This window comes from Schistocerca gregaria, chromosome 1 (assembly GCF_023897955.1).
Source record: "Schistocerca gregaria isolate iqSchGreg1 chromosome 1, iqSchGreg1.2, whole genome shotgun sequence".
NCBI lineage: Eukaryota > Metazoa > Arthropoda > Insecta > Orthoptera > Acrididae > Schistocerca > Schistocerca gregaria.
The window spans coordinates 313895633-313916735 of record NC_064920.1 but is presented as its reverse complement, the minus strand read 5'-3'; the positions used below and the strand labels follow the sequence as shown (position 1 = coordinate 313916735).

Below are 21103 nucleotides of genomic sequence, written 5' to 3'. Positions count from 1 at the left end.
AAGTCAAAACAACCTTCGATGAAATTAAAAGCAAGGGTGGTAACATTAGGAGAGCAATGGGAATTCCACTGACAAATGCAGAGAAGAGTGCAGTTAGGTGGAAACAGTACACTGAAAGTTTCTGTGAGCGTGAGGACCTATCTGATGTTATGATAGAAGAAGGAACAGCAGTCGACAGGGAAGAGGTAGACGATCCAGTTTTAGAATCAGGATTTAAAAGCGCTTTTGAAGACTTAAGACTGAATAAGGCAGGAGGCATAAATAAAAATCTATCACAATTTTTAAAATCACTGGGGGAAGTGCTAGCTAAACTTCTATTAACGTTGGTGTGTAAAAAATATGAGTCTGCCGATATATCATGTGACACTAGGAAAAACATCATTCACACAATTCTGAAGGCTGCAAGACTCGACAAGTGCGAGAATTATCGCACAATCAGCTTAACAGCTCATGCATCCAAGCTCCTGACAAGAATAATATAGAGAAGAATGGAAAAGAAAATTGGGTATGTCTTGGATGACGATCAGTTTGGATTTAGGGAAGGTACAGCAGCAGAGAGGCAATCTGACTTAGCGGTTGATAATGGAAGCAAGACTGAAAAAAATCAAGACGCTTCCGTAGCATTTGTCGCTGTCAGTAAAGCGTACGACAGCCTAAAATGGTGCAACAGGTCCGAAATTCTGAGAAAAGAGCTAAGATGAAACAATACGAGTGAGAGACGAAGATCGAAGAGCTCGAATTAAAAAGGGAGTAAGTCAGGGATGTAGTCATTCGCCGCTATTGTTCAGTCTATACATCAAGAAGCAACTACGGAAATAAAAGAAAGGTTCAAGAGTGGAACTAAAATTCAGGTTGAATGAACATCAATGATAACATTCGCTAATGACTAAACCATGCACGCCCCCATTTATAGTCGATAATAACTTTTATATCATTTATTTTAATATGCGATATCGTGAGAGACAAGTGTGTTATCAGAGAAACGAACATTGTCATCCAATGCTTTATAAGCTAAGCAGCAGTAATGGTGGAATATCTGATGGTTAACTTTAAGAGAATTTCGTGTAGGTTTCCTGGTGATATTTTAATATTGGGTGGATATTTTAACATACTAGCTATAGACTGGGATACTCAAGTGATTAGGACGGGTACTAGGTACAAATAATCGACTGAAATTGTTCGATGTGTTTTTCCTCAAAGTGATTTTGAGCAGTAATCATAGAATAGAATCGTGAAGATAACATGTTAGACCTGCTGCGATGAATCTTAGAGTCAACATACCTGTAGATCAGGAATCAGTGACTATAAAACCGTTACAGCATCACTGGATACGGCTGTAAATAGGAATACAAATAAAAGTAGAAAGATCTTTGTTTAGCAAGAGTGACAAGAGACAGATCTCAGATCACCTGAGAAGTCAGCACGAAACTTTCATCTCCAAGGCTGACACTATTGAGCATCAATGTATAAAGTTCAAGAGCATTGTCCAACACGCTTTACACAAGTGTCTGCCGAGCAAAATTGTGAGTGACGGAAAAGACCCACCGAGATTCTACAACCGCGTCAGAAATCTGCTATGAAAGCAAAGAGGTCTTCACTCCAAATTTACGCATGGCCAAAGTCTCGCAGACAAACAAAAACGAAACGAAGCCAAAATTAGCGTAATCAGAGTTATGCGTGAAGCGTTCAGCGAATTCGAAAGTGAAATTCTGTCTACCGTCTTGACAAAATATTCTAAGTATTGGTAATACATTATATTAGTAAACGAATCGGAGCCTTCTATCCAGACAGCGAGTGATCATAATGACACCGAGAAGATGACACAGAAAGGCATGAACACTAAATATCTTTTTCTAAAACTGTTTACAGAGGAATATCTCACTCTAGTTCCTTCTCTAAATTTTCGCACGAACGACAAAATGACAGCTATCGAAATAAATGACCAAGGGATAGAAAATCAACTGAAACTGCGCAACAGAGGAAAGGCTACTGGACCCGCCGGGCTAACAGTTCGATTCTACATAAAGTAATGTGCTGTAGGTCTCTAGGGTAGAGAAGCGTAGCTAATGACTGTAAAAGAGCACACGCCATTCCCGTTCTCAAGAGCCGCCGTCGAACAGTGGCGCAAAACTAAGCACCTATATCTCTGACGTCGATCTATTGTACGCTACTGGCCATTAAAATTGCTACACCTCGAAGATGACGTGCTACAGATGCGAAATTTAACCGACAGGAAGAAGATGCTGTAATATGCAAATGATTAGCTTTTCAGAGCAGTCACACAAGGTTGGCACCGGTGGCGACACCTACAACGTGCTGACAAGAGGACAGTTTCCAACCGATTTCTCATACACAAACAACAGTTGACCAGCGTTGCCTGGTGAAACGTTGTTGTGATGCCTCGTGAAAGGAGGAGAAATGGGTACCATCACGTATCCGACCTTGATAAAGGTCGGACTGTAGCCTATCGCGATTGCAGTTTATCGCGACATTTCTGCTCCCGTTGGTCGAGATCCAATGACTGTTAGCAGAATATGGAATCGATGGGTTCAGGAGGGTAATACGGAACACCGTGCTGGATCCCAACGGCCTCGTATCACTAGTAGTCGAGATGACAGGCACCTTATCGGCATGGCTGTAACGGATTATGCAGCACGTCTCGATCCCTGAGTCAACAGACAACAACCACGTGCACGAACAATTCGACGACGCTTGCAGCAGCATGGACTATCATCTCGGAGTCCATGGCTGCGGTTACCCTTGACGCTGCATCATATACAGGAGCGCCCGTGATGGTGTACTCAACGACGAACCTGGGTGCACGAAACGTCATTTTTTCAGATGAATCAAGGGTCTGTTTACAGCATCATTATGATCGCATCGCGGTGAACGTACATTGGAAGCGTGTATTCGTCATCGCCATACTGGCTTATCACGCGGTGTGATGCCATGGGGTGTCATTGGTTACACGTCTCGGTAACCTCTTGTTCGCATTGACGGTACTTTGAACAGTGGACGTTACATTTCAGATGTGTTACGACCCGTGGCTCTGCCGTTTATTCCATCCCTGCGAAACCCTACATTTCAGCAGGATAATGCATGACCGCATGTTGCAGGTCCTGTATGGGCCTTTCTGGATACATAAAATGTTCGACTACTGCCCTGGCCAGCACATTCTCCAGATCTCTCACCAATTGAAAACGTCTGGTCAATGGCGGCCGAGCAACTGGTTCGTCACAATTCGCCAGCCACTACTCTTGATTAACTGCGGTATCGTGTTGAAGCTGCATGGGCAGCTGTACCTGTACACGCAATCCAAGCTCTGTTTGACTCAATGCCCAGGCGTATCAAGGCCATTATTACGGCCAGAGGTGGTTGTTCTGGGTACTGATTTCTCAGGATCTATGCACCCAAATTGCATGAAAATGTAATCACATGTCAGTTCTAGTATAATATATTTGTTCAATGAATACCCGTTTATCATCTGCATTTCTTCTTGGTGTAGCAGTTTTAATGGCCAGTAGTGTTGAAGTTTGGAGTATACTTTCTTGTGATAGCGTACTTGAAATTTATGGAGGCCGAAAATCTTCTCTGTGGGAATCAACATGGGATGCGAATACAATGATCGTGTGAAGCCCCGCTTGCACTGTTCGTCCAGGAGACCAAGAAAGCAGTGGATGAAAACGCCCAGTACAGTTCCGCACTGAAACTTAATTAACAAAACACGTGTATCAGACCAACTGTGTGACTGGACCGAAGAGTTTCTAGCAAACAGAAGACAGCATATCATTCTGAACACAGGGAAGTCTTAGGGCGTAAAAATGACTTCGGGCGTGCCCCACGGGAGTGTTGTAGGACCATTAATTTTCACTAAGTAAAGAACATAGTATTCGTAGGTAAAGTCGTAGCTTCCATGAGACGTTTCGTGTGTCATACTGTTATGTTCAGAGAAGTAGCAGCACTAGTAAATTTTAGGTAAATGCAGAGGATCGATGTTGTAGGGAGTACGAATCGACCGTCAACATAAACAAATGTAGGCCCTTTTATTGTAAGCTTACATGTTTGCATAACGATCGCTGGAAGCACTCAAAAAATACCAACGTAGCACTGATTGAACAAGTTTATTTATTAAAGATTAATAGTGCGTCTACTTCAAAGTGGACTCAAACAAAACATAACATGTTTATTTATTAAAGATTAATAGTGCGTCTACTTCAACGTGGACTGAAACAAAACATAACATGTGTCCACGCTTGGAATAGAACAATGTACTTCAGGCGGCTGATGGCCAGTTAGATTGTCACTGAACCTATGTGCACTAGACACACACATTTTTGACTGTCGACGTGATAGCTACTCTGCACAATTTTTATATTGCTGACAATTTTATTGGCTATGGTTGGCCTGCAACAGCATCTTTTAATCGTTCACATCATAGTGCAACCTTACCTGCCATTTATGTATGTTAATCTTGTAAATGCTCTGTGACCGAATCTAGTAGCACTGTGCAAAATAAAATACAACTGAAGGTTTTCTATTTAGCAGCTCATTTTTCACATTCATTTGCATACAACGACGTCTTCTTCAGCGAGGAGGCCAAGAACACCCTAAGTCTGCAGTGGTGGCTCCCGTGGTTGTGGAGTCAGACGTGAATGGCAGCGACGTCACGGAGGCCATCTCACTGGAGCACCCTGACTGATGATTCAATCCTTGTGTTATCGGAGCGAACGGGTCTGGTTTGACCTGGTTGCCGCCCTAAAAACCACTCGGTGATAGGACAGAGTCGGGCCGATTTTCAATAGAATGCCTTGCCGACTGGAATAGGTCTACGTGACGTGCAGTCCCTAGCAGCCCTTAGGCTATCTCCTGGTGGCTAGTAGGAGCATGGTCGTCCGTCTTCTAGAAAATTGTCCTGTGTGTGTTAGGTGTATCTGAAGCACTAATGTGATGTTGGTTACTGACAGTGGAGGCGTTAAGCCTCGCTACAGCGACTTCCAAAGCAAATCTAGGAGCATGGGTTCGGAGTCTTTTCAAGTAGAACGACCATAAAAAATTAATCGTGGCTTAGAGAGGTGTCAGACTGAGAATCATTGTAACAATCCTCAGAAAACGTAGTCCATTAACAAAGACAGTACCTTACAAAACAATTGTTCGGCTAATACTTGAATACTGCTGACCAGTTGAGACCCACACCAATTACAGTTTATAGTGGAAATAGAGAAGATAATAAAAAGCAGTACATTCCGTTACAGGTTTTCATTTAGTAAATGCAAAGGCGTCTTCGAGACGCTCAGCCAAACTCAGCGGCAGACGCTGCAACAGAGGTGTTCTGCGTCAAGGAATGGACTAATGTTAAAATTTGGATAGAGTACCTTCCTGGAAGAGTCATCCAATGTAGTGCTTCCTCCTACGGATATCCGAGGAAAGACGATGAAGATGTTGTTGTTGTGGTCTTCAGTCGTGAGACTGGTTTGATGCAGCTCTCCACGCTACTCTATCCTGTGCAAGTTTCTTCATCTCCCAGTACGTACTGCAGCCTATATCCTTCTGAATCTGCTTAGTGTATTGATCTCTTGATCTCCCTCTACGATTTTTACCCTCCACGCTGCCGTCCAATACTAAATTTGTGATCCCATGATGCCTCAGAACGTGTCCTACAAACCGATCCCTTCTTCTAGTCAAATTGTGCCACAAACTCCTTCCCAATCCTATTCAGTACCTCTTCATTAATTATGTGATCTATCCATCTAATCTTCAGCATTCTTCTTTAGCACCACATTTCGAAAGCTTCTATTCTCTTCTTGTCCAAACTAGTTATCGTCCATGTTTCACTTCCATACATGGCTACACTCCATACATATACTTTCAGAAACGACTTCCTGACACTTAAATCTATACTCGATGTTAACAAATTTCTCTTCTTCAGAAACGCTTTCCTTGCCATTGCCAATCTACATTTTATATCCTCTCTACTTCGACCATCATCAGTTATTTTGCTACTTTAAGTGTTTCATTTCCTAATCTAATTCCCTCAGCATACCCGACTTAATACGACTACATTCCATTATTCTCTTTTTGCTTTTTTTGATGTTCATCTTATGTCTTCCTTTCAAGACACTGTCCATTCCGTTCAACTGCTCTTCCAAGTCCTTTGCTGTCTCTGACAGAATTACAATGTCATCGGCGAGCCTTAAAGTTTTTATTTCTTCTCCATGGATTTTAATATCTACTCTGAATTTTTCTTTTGTTTCATTTACTGCTTGCTCAATATACATATTGAACAACATCGGGGAGAGGCTACAACTCTCTCTCACTCCCTTCCCAACCACTGCTTCCCTTTCATGTCCCTCGACTCTTATAACAGCCATCTGGTTTCTGTACAAATTGTAAATAGCCTTTCGCTCCCTGTATTTTACTCCTTCATCCTTCATAATTTGAAGGAGAGCCAGTCCTGACGGGACTCTGCCATATGGTGAGCAAGATGTATGGGCCAGGCGAAATACTCTCAGACTTCAAAACGAACATAATAATTCCAGTCCCAAAGAAAGCAGAAGTTGACCGATGTGAAAATTACCGAACTATCAGTTTAACAAGTCACGGATGCAAAATACTAAAAAAAAAATGGCTCTGAGCACTATAGGACTCACCTGCTGTGGTCATTAGTCCCCTAGAACTTAGAACTACTTAAACCTAACTAACCTAAGGACACCACACACATCCATGCCCGAGACAGGATTCGAACCTGCGACCGTAGCAGTCGCACGGTTCCGGACTGCGCGCCTAGATCCGCGAGATCACCGCTGCCGGCTGCAAAATACTAACGTGAATTCTTTACAGACGAATGGAAAAAGTGGTAGAAGCCGACCTTGGGGAAGATCAGTTCGGATTCCGTAGAAATATGGGAACACGTGAGGCAATACTGACCCCACGACTTATTTTAGAAGCTAGATTAAGAAAAGGCAAACCTACGTTTCTAGCATTTGTATACATAGAGAAAGCTTTTAAGAATGTTGACCATGAAGATACAATCAGAGAAATCTGAGACAACATCGAGGTTCTGCAGCAATCATTCTTCCCACGAACACTTTGTGACTGGAAAAGGAAAAGGTTCTCCCTTTTCCTTTTCCAGTGGCAGCGCTACACGAAGTACCCTCCGTCACACAGCGTATGGCGGCTTGTTGCGTAAAGATGTGGGCGCAAATTTAGAAAATAGAACGCTAAGCGTTACTGTTACAGGATAGAGCAGTTAGGAATCGTTACATAACGAGCAACTGCTTTGTAATAAGCTACAGTACGAACCTACTCTCGCTACAACATACGAAAAAACATCACTAGTATTTTTCTCTGATTAAATTCTATCGACTTTCTACTCTACAACACATCTGGCATTTGAGTATTCCCACCCACACGCTAAATCAATCAAACAGCTGCAACTACAGTGAAAGGTTGCCCCGTTAATTACAGCGACGGGCATTTTCATTACCGTCGCATCGTATTTCATGGTAAGGCTAATATGAGAACGCCTGGTTGCAATTACGAGAGTACTAGAGGCCCTGCTTTCTGCGACATTTATTGCGTCATAACACGCGCTGTAGACGTACTCTTGAAGTTACTGCCTCTGCGCACAGAATGTTCGTTTACAAAGTAATCAACTGAATGTACGCTGTCAGGCGTTTCGCAAACCAAACATATACGTATTTATCGATATATCCTGTCATTCGCTGTAGTTAGGGAAAGTACTTGATAGCAAACAACTTCATACAAGAAATTATGATTTTATATCTGAATTCTTCCGTTACTTCTTGGGAAAACAGTTCCTCCATATTTCAGACTGAATTACAAGTACGCCGTTTTTGTTCTACTGATTTTTGTTTCTTTCAGACTCGTTTTCGTCTTATTAGGCCATCTTCAGGAAACTACAGACTAACGTCTGAAAAGTACACTAGTTATTATGTAATCAAACGTTAGAAGCAAAGATACATTCTACTTGTGTAGAGTGTTGAGCAGCAAACTTGTTTCTTAACTTTGAAATTGCAACTTACACCACGGACAATATTAAGTATAATAAATAATTAAGCGACACAATATTGCAGGTTTTGTGAGGTATTGACATTGGCTGAGAAACCGTTAAACTGAGCACTCTGTATAAATATATTCAACAAAATGTTCTTTTTTTGACATTGTAAACTAAACTTTAGGCAATGGACAGCTCCACACACAATAATTAAAATACACTTATAGTATTACAGGATATATGGTTACCTAACAGCTAGAGTCCCTTTCAGTCGCTAGTCAGTTGTTTCCTGAAGATGGCCTAATAAGCCAAAAAGTAGTTTTAAATAAAAAAGTTAATAGAACAAAACAGTGTACTTGTTATTGAACCTGTGCGTCTTTTATTTCTCTAGGACTGTAGACCTTGCCTAAGTAGCTTACAGAAACTTACACAGACGTCACTGAAGGGCTGTTATCACGACAGTGCACCAGCCCACTTTAATAATACTTTTCAAGACTATCTTTGTGAAAGATGTATCGGAAGAGAAAGCCTTGTCAGTTGGTCACCAAGATCATCATGTTTAATACCAATCGACTGATCTCTGAAGATGATGTATTCCATTTCTGTGGCCAATCGAAAAAAATTTTTGCGGTCCAGTAACAGAATTTAACGTAATACATCCACGAAGGTGAACGTGATATTCTTGCGCATTCTGTGAAACGGAATAAAGGCCAATACCTTATTCACCGGGCAGTAGATTGTAAATCATGGGTACATATATTTATTTTATTTTATTTATTTATTTATTTAACCTGATCAGATTAGGGCCATCAGGCCCTCTCTTACATCGGACCAGTGTTCCACACATGCAGCATTTCACACATCAGAGTTACATCATGACAATAGTTTAAATGAGAATATTAGCTTACTCTAGTGACAATATGAATAAAGAGTAGTGACTAAGACCTAATTAAGTAAATGCGGCAGTATTTTTACAACAGGTGCTATACACGTACTAGTATCCTTAAGCACACCCTTGTTGCAACTGGTTCCTCACAACAGACAATTCCCATGTGTCTCTTAACTAATTCCACACTATCGATATCAAGAAAACAGTGTGCTCATATGGATGGGTTTCGGCTACACCTTCTTCCAGAACATGCTTCATAGGGTATAACTGATTTCTGGCGGCAGTCTTTATGAGGCTGAAAACACTAATCAACGAAAGTCAGTGCGCCTTAGAAAGCATGATACTTCAGATTGCAGAGTCCTGACATATTCTGCCGGTGTCAGGGTGCTACGAAACGAGGTTCTCCAGATTTTATGTCGTCTGTTAAACTTCATTCAGGCAAATGGCATTCTTACTCCAAATGTAATGTACTTTCCCATGTACTGGACACTTTCAGTCAAAGCGAAAGTTATGAGAACTGTATCAGTGAACCGACGCTAAATTCACAACGTTAATGGTTTACGAACTGTCAAACAGGTACATAATAAGGAAAAATAGATTATTCTAAGAGGAGGAGGAAGAGAAGTACAGAAGGACAGAAACATTAAAAGAACAGCCACATGCTACCGTAAGCCTCTTCAGCTGCAACATACAATTTATCGTTTGATGACTTATTAGTTCCTGTCGTAACTTACTACGTGACGTCAGGGTGCTACGAAACAAGGTTCAACGAATTTTATGGCCCCAAAACTTTAGACCGATGTTGACTGAGTGTTATGGCCTCTTTATATCCTGCAGGATGCAGTAAAACTACTGATGATCAACGTATCAGTAAATTATTTATTCATCAAATCCAGATGAAAATAAAAAAGAAACGTGTTAAAGCTGTTTAAATAGGCATTTGGTAATTATGTTCCTACCATTATGGCTGTTCACTGGGTGGCAAATTGCTGTCCGCATTACATTTTAAGGAATCAAACGAAGAGAGGCTTCCAGTTGTGGCTTTGCTTGGGTACAAAGAGAAGCTCTATGACCGTCAAAAATTAGAAAATTCTTCCGGTAAAGAGCAAGCACAAGCTGTTTGAAATATATTTCCAAAGGGATGACTAAAATACAATGTCAAAATTATTTTCAACTTCGCAACGGATGCGAACACTGGTCGCCTTAATGGTAGATGTTTCCCCATTTAGAAAAAAATTCATAGAAATCTGTTTTACTTGCCATTATTACATTGATGAATTAACTTTGCGAAGTGTCCTTAAAAGCAAGATATCTTAGTTTGTTAAGTCGTTGCATACAAATAGTTGAGAGAAACGTAGTAAAATATCGTTGCTAATAACATTCATTGTGGTAATAAGTATACGGAAAAAAATTAATGCTTCGGAAACTGAATACATAGTCGAATTTTATAGAAATGAAGTACATGAAGTTTTACTGACAAGTGTTTGCCATGAATCCACAGAACTATTTTTACATTTCTTGAAGGAGATGCTGAAAAGAAATTAAAAATAACTTCTCCCGGTGCACTGCATCATGCAAGCTGTTTAGCAAGAGAAATTTACTGTCCAATATGTCCTTACTGAAACCGAAACTAAAACCATGCGTCGAAATGAGAATAGTTTAAAAGCTGCTTCAATGTTCATAGTTACGATCAATGTTAAACTATGGAAGTTGTGTGTAGTGCAGATGTCAAAGCGTCTGATAAAGATCTAATGTTATTAAAACCATTTAAAATTTTCAACATGAAGGACGCAGTGCTGTCCAAAAGAGCTCTGAATAAAATTAGCAGATACTTTTGGTATTTATCTTATCACTCTTTGCTGATGATATGCGTACCAAATTTAAAAATGTGTCTCCTGTTTGTGCCTGGAATTTCATAGAGAATTATCTGGTAAGTTAAATATCGTTTTAATTTAGTATTACACCTTCGTTTTGTTTCTGTTTTCTCATTTCCAGCTCAACTGTTCTACCTATGTAGATATGAATACTTCATTTGTATGTGAAGAGCAATTTTCAACTTCTGCTACAAAATCAATGAAATGTGAATACTGGGTAGGTAGGACTTAAAAGAATTGTTATTCCTTTTGAAAATATTCCAGTTTCCTAAACCCAACTGATATATATAGAAACTTTCTGTTTAAATAACACCTACATTTCTTCAGTCAAATGGACATAATAATTTCTGTTCAACACCAGGACAAAAACATTTTTACCCAAGTGACGACAATCGATGACACGAAACTGATGTTACTTTCTCTGCAGATGGAACTGAAATTTAAAAGATGGTTACGTGCAATAAATATAGCAACACTGTCGCAACAAAACAGATATTTACAGCTCTTTTTATTGCTGCAGATATTTCATTTGCCTCACAACAACAAAAATATAAAAGAATATGATTTCTTCAATAATCATACACTGTATTGACGTAACGAGGTCACTACAAGTCACTACAACATACGCATAAAAAGGGGAGCGCAACATGTCATAAGGAATTACCTCTACGTGTCACTTTATTTGCTGTAGCTTACAAATCGAGTTTGCTATTAACGTTCTCTTATTATTTACGTGATATTCTTATAATAAAGTAAATATGTACACTTAACCTAATATGCTAGATATAAAAGTTAACTGATTAGAAAGCAAGAAAACTAAAAGTGAGGTTTAGAAGAAGGCTTAATTATACTTCACTTTTGGGATCACATGATAACAGAGGCTAAATGGAACACCGCAAGCGTCTTTCGATAGGGCGTGGTTGAAGGACATCGAAGCAGTCTGTGACCGAATATGTTTTGTCTGTTACTCGTAGTTTCCATACGTCTGAATGAAATTATTTTACTAGCGTTAAGAATATTCGATGTTTCTAGTAGATCGTGCTTGTTAAAAATATACTATGTTACGCAGTGATATCAACCTATGGTTTGTTGCAATAATGGATAAAAAATTCCACGGTCATACAATTTCGACATCATCCACTGATGAATTTCCAATCGTGCGGTAGAAGCTGTACACCACCAATAGGTAGTATATATTGAGAGCTGAAAAAGAAATATGAAGTACATTATAAAATATTATCGTTAAAATGAGTCTGGTGATAGTCTTCAAGTCCTATCACCTGTAAAAGCAATTAATTTCTTCCCTTCACTATTTACTAAAACACCTTTTTGTATCATGACCAATAAAGATGTTGTTTGATACTGTTGTCTCTTTCAAAAAGTACCAAGAATAAAAAGTATGGTAAGTAAATACAGAAGCAATATTATAGGAAATATTACCTCATCCCAGAAACATTTAAATTCAGACAACTGAGATTTTGGATTTATACACAACATAACTCTCCACAATAAAAGTTTCTAGGTGGATCTGAAATTTATCTGAATCAGCTAACATTCAAATTGAGAAAGGAGGTGGACGAACCTTTAGTGCTGAGGATGTAAGACAGTGATTCCCGGTCTTTGTGTGACCAATACCCGTCAGTGCAATCTGATATCAGCAAGTACCCCACCCGTCTCTCTCAGTCATCAACATCAGCGATTAATTACCCTTTAGAAAGAAAACGAATTTTCTTTGAATACTTTTATTTTCAAAATGACGAAAGATAAATTATGTTTTGTTTTGGTAGGCGTTTTATTAAACCATGAGTTAATGGGTCAATGACACAATTGGTAATGATTATTTCTAGCAATTCTCAATGTACTGCGGGTGATTTCTAACAGCTTATTTCCAGAAATTCTCAATGCTTTGCCGGTGATATCCATAACTCCTTCTCAGAAAATACTGTCCATATTGAGGGAAGACAAAACATACTTGAAACTTCCTGGCAGATTAAAACTGTGGGCCGGACCGAGACTCGAACTCGGGACGTTTGCCTTTCGCGGGCAAGTGCTCCACAATATTTTTTTTTAATCTCATTTTGTTCGTGGCGGACGTCCCCTAACGTCCGTTGAAGTTCGTTGTTAATCCATTCACCCAGTTTTTTTTTTAATTACAGAGGGCAGCTAACCTTCTGACCGAACACGCTGAGCTCCCATGCCGGCTCACTGCTTTAATTCCGCCAGTACCTCGTCTCCTACCTTCCAAACCCGAGTCAAGTCTCGGTCCGGCACACAGTTTTAATCTGCCAGGAAGTTTCATATCAGCGCACACTTCGTTGCAGGGTGGAAATTTCATTCGAGGGACAAAAAATACTTCTGCTACATCATTTCTCTCTCTGGTGATACTTGCTCCATCCACACTGTGCACTCCCATTTAAAATCAACCAAATTAAAATAGATGCTACACTTACTGTCTATAAATCACTTGATTATCGGACTCCTTATTACTAAACTGGCAGAAATTGAAATACGTCACGTTGCCAATGCTTTGTGTCCGATGACTGTTACTAATAATAATAATAATAATAATAATAATAATAATACATAACAATACTGTGTATTCTATACAGCAGTATAGTACCCAATGCGTAGTTACTGTCAAGTTGAAATGCCAGCTATTTCAGTTATTGTCGTGAAGTGAATAGCAAAGTGATTTCTGGACTATTGCGAGAATTTTCGTGAGATATTTAAGCATATATGATGTATATGTCTCAGGTTTGCTGTAATACATGCGTAGTCCGAAGTACAAAGTATGTTTGTAACAGGTGAACAATGTGAGGAATCTAATGTTCATATAATCGCTAACAAGCTTAAATTCCACGAAATTACTGCCGTGTTAATATTAGCATTTGAAACCAAAACTAATTATTGGTAATTTACGTAATCAATATTGCTTAAAGTTCTGACAAAATAGTGTTAATAGTAATGATCTGTAAAAAATTAGTTTAGTGACTGAAATACAATTAAAACACTTTGTTTTCACCTCTCAGATAATTTAACTACCCCTCAGGGGTCAAAATACTACCAGTTTGGGAAGCACTAGTGTGAAACAACATTCTGCACACTAGTCTAGGGAGCAAACAAAGTTTTTCTCTCCGAAAGATTACTACTAAATATTCATTTCTGGCACGGTATGTCTAGAGCGGAAGACTGTATCAGGTATCCAACATTATGTTAGGATTTTAATGAGAGAAACACATAACTAACTCAATGACACAGCATACATTATTTGCTCCAGTTACTTTTATTGTCGATTCCAGCCAATTCATTATGTACCACGTACGAAAATCAACATGCATCTCTAATAGTCAAAGCCCGAGATCATAAACCGTGAATCTGTAGAGGATCTCCGTCACAATAGTCATTACGATAAAATCTTGAGACGTTAAACGTGAATATTATGGGAAGCAGCAAGAGGTTGGTCTTATAATAAATGATGCCATGATAGTGTGCGGTTAAACTTGGCAAGGACTGTGTGGGCATATTGAAGTAACGGTATTTTTTGTTGGAAATCTGATCTCGAACGGAACAGGATTAATCGTAAATTGCTGCAGTATCCGCAGAGTCATGACTAGATTATTGCGGAAGTGTCGAAAACTAAGGTCCAGGTACACCGACGGGAGTTACTTCGCAACACACATTCTTTATCGGTCAGTCGAATTCGTCCCACGGTATGGTGAAGAATAGAACGACGGAATGCCGATTAAGCGGTGGCATCATAGCATCATGCAAAGAGGAAAGTTCTCTCCCATCGTGATAAGGAGTCGTCATGCCCCTTCTGCACAACTACGTGACTTTCACTTCGTAATATCTTTCACACACGCCATGCCCACCGAATACGTTGCAGAGACGGAGCATTTACCTTTGGCGCTTTACATCTGTGACTAGTTACGTTGTAACTATGAACTGATCTGAAAATATCCATGCAATGCCGAATCTGCTTATCACAAAGAAAATGCTGTGCTGTTGATGGATTATAAATTGCTTTTACTTCATGAGAACTGGATTTTTATTTTGTTTCAGATAAGAGTCTAATCTTGGAGGAAGAATCTAAGACCAAAATACAGATGAAAAGTGAAAAAATTTACAATCAATTTTACTTTCTTCATTTCGAATAATAATACCGCTGTTGATCATTACCAGATCAGCTCTAGTACTGAAGTGCGCTGCACAACACAATTAAAGGATAACTTTTTCGAAACCTCGTAATTGGCTCCCATTCCGACACATACGTTTGAAATTTGGCTCAAAGGTGCCCGCAGTCTTCCTCTCTAGCGGTGCGGAAGTATGGCCGCCTGCGACGTCACTCCCGGATTCGGCGACGCTTCAAACAACAATGTGTTCACATGCGAAAAAAAGAGCGCAGTTCAAAAGCTCATATGAGCCGTAAGGTGGGTTAATGATGTCACACTCGCAACAAATTTCACCACAATTCCACCCAACGCGAGCGTGGAGGTGTGATGCAACGATAAGGTCCTCACAGCCCCTCTTACCCATATTTTCGTTGAAGTCTGCGACGAAGGTCAGAACCACGACACCTAGCGCTGAAATAACGCAATTTTCATATGGGTATCAGAGAAAAACATTTAAGGCACATCGCCGCTCAGAATCAATAGGAAAAACTCTCAGGTAGTGGCATAAAGGGCGTCAATAGAGCTACCCCTTTCCTTGGGGCGTTGATTTACACGCATTTTCCCGTCGGAAACGACATTTCGCAGTTCGATGAGTAACTGAGAGATATTCTTGAGAACCTTTGACGCTGCTGACATCCTCGGACGTCTTAACCCTTCTGAAAGGATATTGTGGGGCTGCATCCCCAGTGGGCGTGATCGCACCCACTTGGTGTGTAGCGCGACTGCAGTTTTTGCTATCGTGTACAGGTTGGCACCACTACGGATCGTTAAAAACCGTCCGATGAATTTTAACCTGATCCCAAGTAGGAAATGGTGCTTCTGTTTTCCGCACTGTTAGGGCGTGATAAAGTGAGAGTGCAACATTATCATGTGTGTAAATAAAACGGCGAAGGGTCCCTCTAAGACCATCCCGGTTCGGCGACATCCTCTGTGCCACCAACGCAACTTTGTTGAGCACGTCAGAAATGTACATTTAGAAATATCGACACCGAATCAGCCTGGTGACTGTTCTTGACCCTGAGGGCAGGCGAAGCGCACCAAGGGGTTGTCGAAGGGTTTGCCTAACCCTCAGGCACTAGAGTAGCTGACAGGCTGATTTAATGTCGGAATTTCTAAACGTACATTCCCAACATTCTCAATAAAGGTGAATAGATGCCAACGAGGGTGTTGCTCAGCTGGATTCCGGAAACAGCGATCGTGTGAGACCCAACTCGCTTTATTTGTTCATGAGACCCAGAAAATATTAGATACAGGCTCCCAGGTAGATGCTATTTTTCTTGACTTCCGGAAGGCGTTCGATACAGTTCCGCACTGTCGCCTGATAAACAAAGTAAGAGCCTACGGAATATCAGACCAGCTGTGTGGCTGGATTGAAGAGTTTTTAGAAAACAGAACACAGCATGTTGTTCTCAATGGAGAGACGTCTACAGACGTTAAAGTAACCTTTGGTGTGCCACAGGGGAGTGTTATGGGAGCATTGCTTTTCACAATATATATAAATGACCTAGTAGATAGTGTCGGAAGTTCCATGCGGCTTTTCGCGGATGATGCTGTAGTATACAGAGAAGTTGCAGCATTAGAAAATTGTAGCGAAATCCAGGAAGATCTGCAGCGGATAGGCACTTGGTGCAGGGAGTGGCAACTGACCCTTAACATAGACAAATGTAATGTATTGCGAATACATAGAAAGAAGGATCCTTTATTGTATGATTATATGATAGCGGAACAAACACTGGTAGCAGTTACTTCTGCAAAATATCTGGGAGCATGCGTGCGGAACGACTTGAAGTGGAATGATCATATAAAATTAATTTTTGCTAAGGCGGGTACCAGGTTGAGATTCATTGGGAGAGTCCTTAGAAAATGTAGTCCATCAACAAAGGAGGTGGCTTACAAAGCACTCGTTCGACCTATACTTGAGTATTGCTCATCAGTGTGGGATCCGTACCAGATCGGGTTGACGGAAGAGATAGAGAAGATCCAAAGAAGAGCGGCGCGTTTCGTCACAGGGTTATTTGGTAACCGTGATAGCGTTACGGAGATGTTTAACAAACTCAAGTGGCAAACTCTGCAAGAGAGGCGCTCTGCATCGCGGTGTAGCTTGCTTGCCAGGTTTCGAGAGGATGCGTTTCTGGATGAGATATCGAATATATTGCTTCCCCCTACTTATACCTCCCGAGGAGATCACGAATGTAAAATTAGAGAGATTAGAGCGCGCACGGAGGCTTTCAGACAGTCGTTCTTCCCGCGAACCATACGAGACTGGAACAGGAAAGAGAGGTAATGACAGTGGCACGTAAAGTGCCCTCCGCCACACACCGTTAGGTGGCTTGCGGAGTTTAAATGTAGATGTAGATGTAGATGCAGATGTAGATGTTAACGTTGCACTCCCACGTGATAGCGCCATAGGAGGCCGGAAAATGGGAGGGCTGATAAAGTATAACTACTCTTTGATGCTTTGAATAACTTCCACATGTTTTGAACGGTCCCTGCAATCCAAGGTGTGCTGGATAGTAAAAACTGCGGTCGCGCTGCACTCCAAGAGGGTGTGATCACATTCAATGGGGATGCAGCCCCACAATGTCCTAAGAGACGGGTTGAAATGCCCGAGGGTGTCAGCAGTGGCGAAGGACGCCAAAAACATCTTCCCGCTGCTCATCGCATCGCGTTTTCGACCGCTAAATGTGTGGGAATCAACGCCCCAAGGAAGGGGTAGTTTCATTGTGGCACTTTATGCCATCCCCTGAGGCCTTTTCGTGTCGACTCGGAGCGGCGATTGTCTCAAATGTTTTCCTCGGTCACTCATAAGAAAACCGCGTCATTAAAAAAAAAAAAAAGTTCAAATGTGTGTGAAGTCTTATGGGACTTAACTGCTAAGTTCATCAGTCCCTAAGCGTACACACTACTTAGCCTAAATTATCGTAAGGACAAACACACACACCCATGCCAGAGGGAGGACTCGAACCTCCGCCGGGACCATGATTTCAACGTTTGGTGTCGTTGTTCTGAGCTACATCGCAGAGACGTCAAAAGAGGGGGTGGAACATGGGGAAGAGCGGCTGTGATGACCTTATCGTCGTGGTTTTGGGTAGAATTATGTTGAAATCTGGTGCCAATATGGCATCATTAAACGACCGTACAGGGCACATGCACTTTTGAGCAGTGGCCTATTTTTCGCCTTTGTCGACATCTTCCGTTCGAAGCGTTGCCAAGCTCGAGGGTGACGCTGCAAGGCGCTATAGTTTTTTCACTATTTCAAAGGAATCTTGTAGGCACCATTGGATTAAATTACAAGCGTACATTCCGTAATGGAAGACAATTATGTGGTTTCTAAATAGTGGTCCTTTAATTTTGTTGTGCAAAGTAGAAGTAGAATAGGTGACGCGAAGAAAGACGAAGCTATAAATTAATAAATTGCAAAAACAAATATCCAGAACACAGAAATCATTATAATGCGAGTGTTAGTTGCAGACGTGGCTCGTGATCAGTAAATCTGCAAATCAGCAAAGCGAACAAATTATTTGCCCCATTGTTGGTTTGTCGGTGTGGAAATCCATCGCACATCAATGTAAATCACCCGCTCAGCTGAGCACTAAAGATGCCCGTACTGATTAGGGTGGCCCTAGCGGTAAAGACACTGGATATCATTCGGATGGATAGTGAGTCAAATCTGCGTCTGGCCATCCAGGTTTCCATAGTTTCACTGGAGCCATTAATGAATAGTTTAGAAGAATATGTGGAAGAATTTTATTATCTATATCAATGGATGGTGACATGGCGATGGTCATAATTCAATAAGAACACATCTTACGATCTAATGAGCTACATTTGCTAGTTCTGCTTCTCAGAGACATGTCTCCGAGGAGTTCTCATGCTCACGCACTGTTTAATATGTGTAGGTCCCTTTGTGTTTCGGTCGTTTGAACATTTGTTCCTTCGGACGGGACATCAGCTTTTGCCATTTCGAAGTGAAGATGATTTGGAGTGAAATTAGCAGACTTTACAGACAAGCTGCTGCGTAAGATTACATGCCGTGTTGAGTTTATTTCTGATCCTACGTAGGCTGACATTCTGTCCGTCAAGTTATTGCGTAAATGGTAGTAGGTAAATTGTTCCGATTTCATGATATTGCTGCTGTTTCCGAATTTCATTGCATATTTTTATGTCAGTGTATGAACTGTCAGTCTTTTTTCCCTTCTGTCGAGGGATTGCATGTATATTCATGGTCGTGCATTTTCCATATGGATTACTATTCTCTACAGAGAGACAGTGTCTTAAACAGCATTCATCAGTTATGTTTACAGTACTAATTCCTTAACACTGTGGACGACCAATTCTTCCAGCAGACATTGAAAGTGCTTTACAGTAAAATGTGCTTCAAGTGAATAATGTATTAGATATTTATCAACTGTCTGTGGCTGCAAATAAAACAAAAGTAATGAAAAAGGAAAGGAAAAATGTAAGAAGCACAATACCAGTACTAAACAATAAGATGACTGAAAAGGTAAATTCGTTTAAATATATCGGAATCGATACAAAAATAACCTATAAATGGTATAAAATATACTGAAATATAACGCTAGAAATCGTTGTTTAATGAGCTACCTTGGCAGAACTATAAAGAAAGACATAACAGTAACATGGAACAAAGGGTGGCAAAGTCTGCTCTTGTGTTTCTCTGTGAGAAATTGTTTCTAAGAAAAGGAGATAACAAAGAATTGGATGAGCTGGGGTCACTTCGCGGACATTATAAAACAGAGCGCTAAGTAAACACATAAGACGGCAATGAGACATAAAAACAACCCTGGTAGAGGATACTGGGCGCTACCCAAAAACGCCATGGCCACATCTAACGGATACCACCTGAGCATCTGCCATGGCAAGCATTATATTTTAAGGAAATTGGAAGACAGGATATACAGTGTGACTATAATTAAAATTAAACTTTCAAGACGCTCAGAAATAGTACCACTTGACAGAATGACGTCAAATTGCAACGGAACGTTGTCGGAGAAGGGGAAAAGCGTATGGTAGAAGGAAAGAAGTGTGAAAATTGATCAAGAGATGGCGCTATATGTGTCAGAATAGTAAATGAAAACACCTGTCATGCGCTTGAACCATTGAAATTGGTAAAACACGCCTGGTACACGGCATTTGCTGCCTCTACAGCTGTATCCCTCCCTCTCTCTACACTCCACTCCAGCTCCTTCATCAGGGCTATTCCCAGCACCTCCCCCTCCTGGATGTTGAACTTCGCTGTGACATCTACCCTTCCTTCCAATTATAACCTGGCCTTGGTCCACCCGTCCCCAGGGCTCCTTTTTCCTCCCTCCTCCTTTCCCCAGAGCGGATTTTCCTCCTTCCCGCCCTGAGTCCCTGCAGCTCCTCCTCAACTGTTTTCCTTTCCCGTCCCTTCCCTCCCCGGCCCTCCTTCTGCGCGCCCCCCACCTCATCCCGTTTCTCTCCCCTCCTCCTCGCCTCCTTTTCCCTTCTCCATTGTCCCCTCTCCCAGCAGATCCTCCCAGGTTCATATTCATTATCAGTGTGCTGCGTTAGTGTTGTGTTGTGTTACGGTGCCGTTATACAGTGTCGTCTAACTATGTGGTTTTAACTGTGTGCTCGACCTGTTTATCTTCCATGATTGTTCCATGTTACACCTTCTGTCACGTGGCTGTTTCAATCGTCCTGCGACTTTTTATGCTCTGGCCTTACTTTGCCTGGTGCATTTTAATCAAGTGTGTATTTTTTGTTTAAAATACTTTTTTAGATTTTTACCTCTGTTGTACAGTCACCACTTTGCATGCTTTCTTTTTTTATGTTTCACACTTTTTGTTTTATATTCTGCCATGTTTTCTTCGTTATGTTGTTTTAAATATCTTCCTGTCGGCTTATGTCTCTTGGCTGAAGAGATATATAAGGTGAGATTGTGGGTCTCACAGGAGACATGCGCAAGATAATCTCTGCAGTTGCACTATCCTCTGTGCGCTCTGTGGCTCAGATGGACAGAGCGTCTGCCAAGTAAGCAGGTGATCCCGGGTTCGAGTCCTGGTCAGGGCGCCGGCCAGGGTGGCTGAGCGGTTCTAGGCGCTACAATCTGGAACCGGGCGACCGCTGCGGTCGCAGGTTCGAATCCTGCCTTGGGCATGGATGTGTG

General features: G+C 41.1%; 1 protein-coding gene across 4 annotated transcripts in view; it reads right to left on the bottom strand.

The window, feature by feature from the left end:
- Positions 1–11270: 11270 nt before the first annotated feature.
- LOC126343256 (uncharacterized) overlaps positions 11271–21103 on the bottom strand; it is a 78901-nt gene continuing 69068 nt past the window's right edge. For all 4 annotated transcript variants that reach the window (XM_050001923.1, XM_050001926.1, XM_050001927.1 and 1 more), the window contains one exon: positions 11271–11980. In XM_050001923.1, coding sequence (XP_049857880.1) covers positions 11852–11980 — 129 coding nt within the window. In that variant the 3' untranslated portion in view covers positions 11271–11851. The remainder of the gene's footprint in view (positions 11981–21103) is intronic.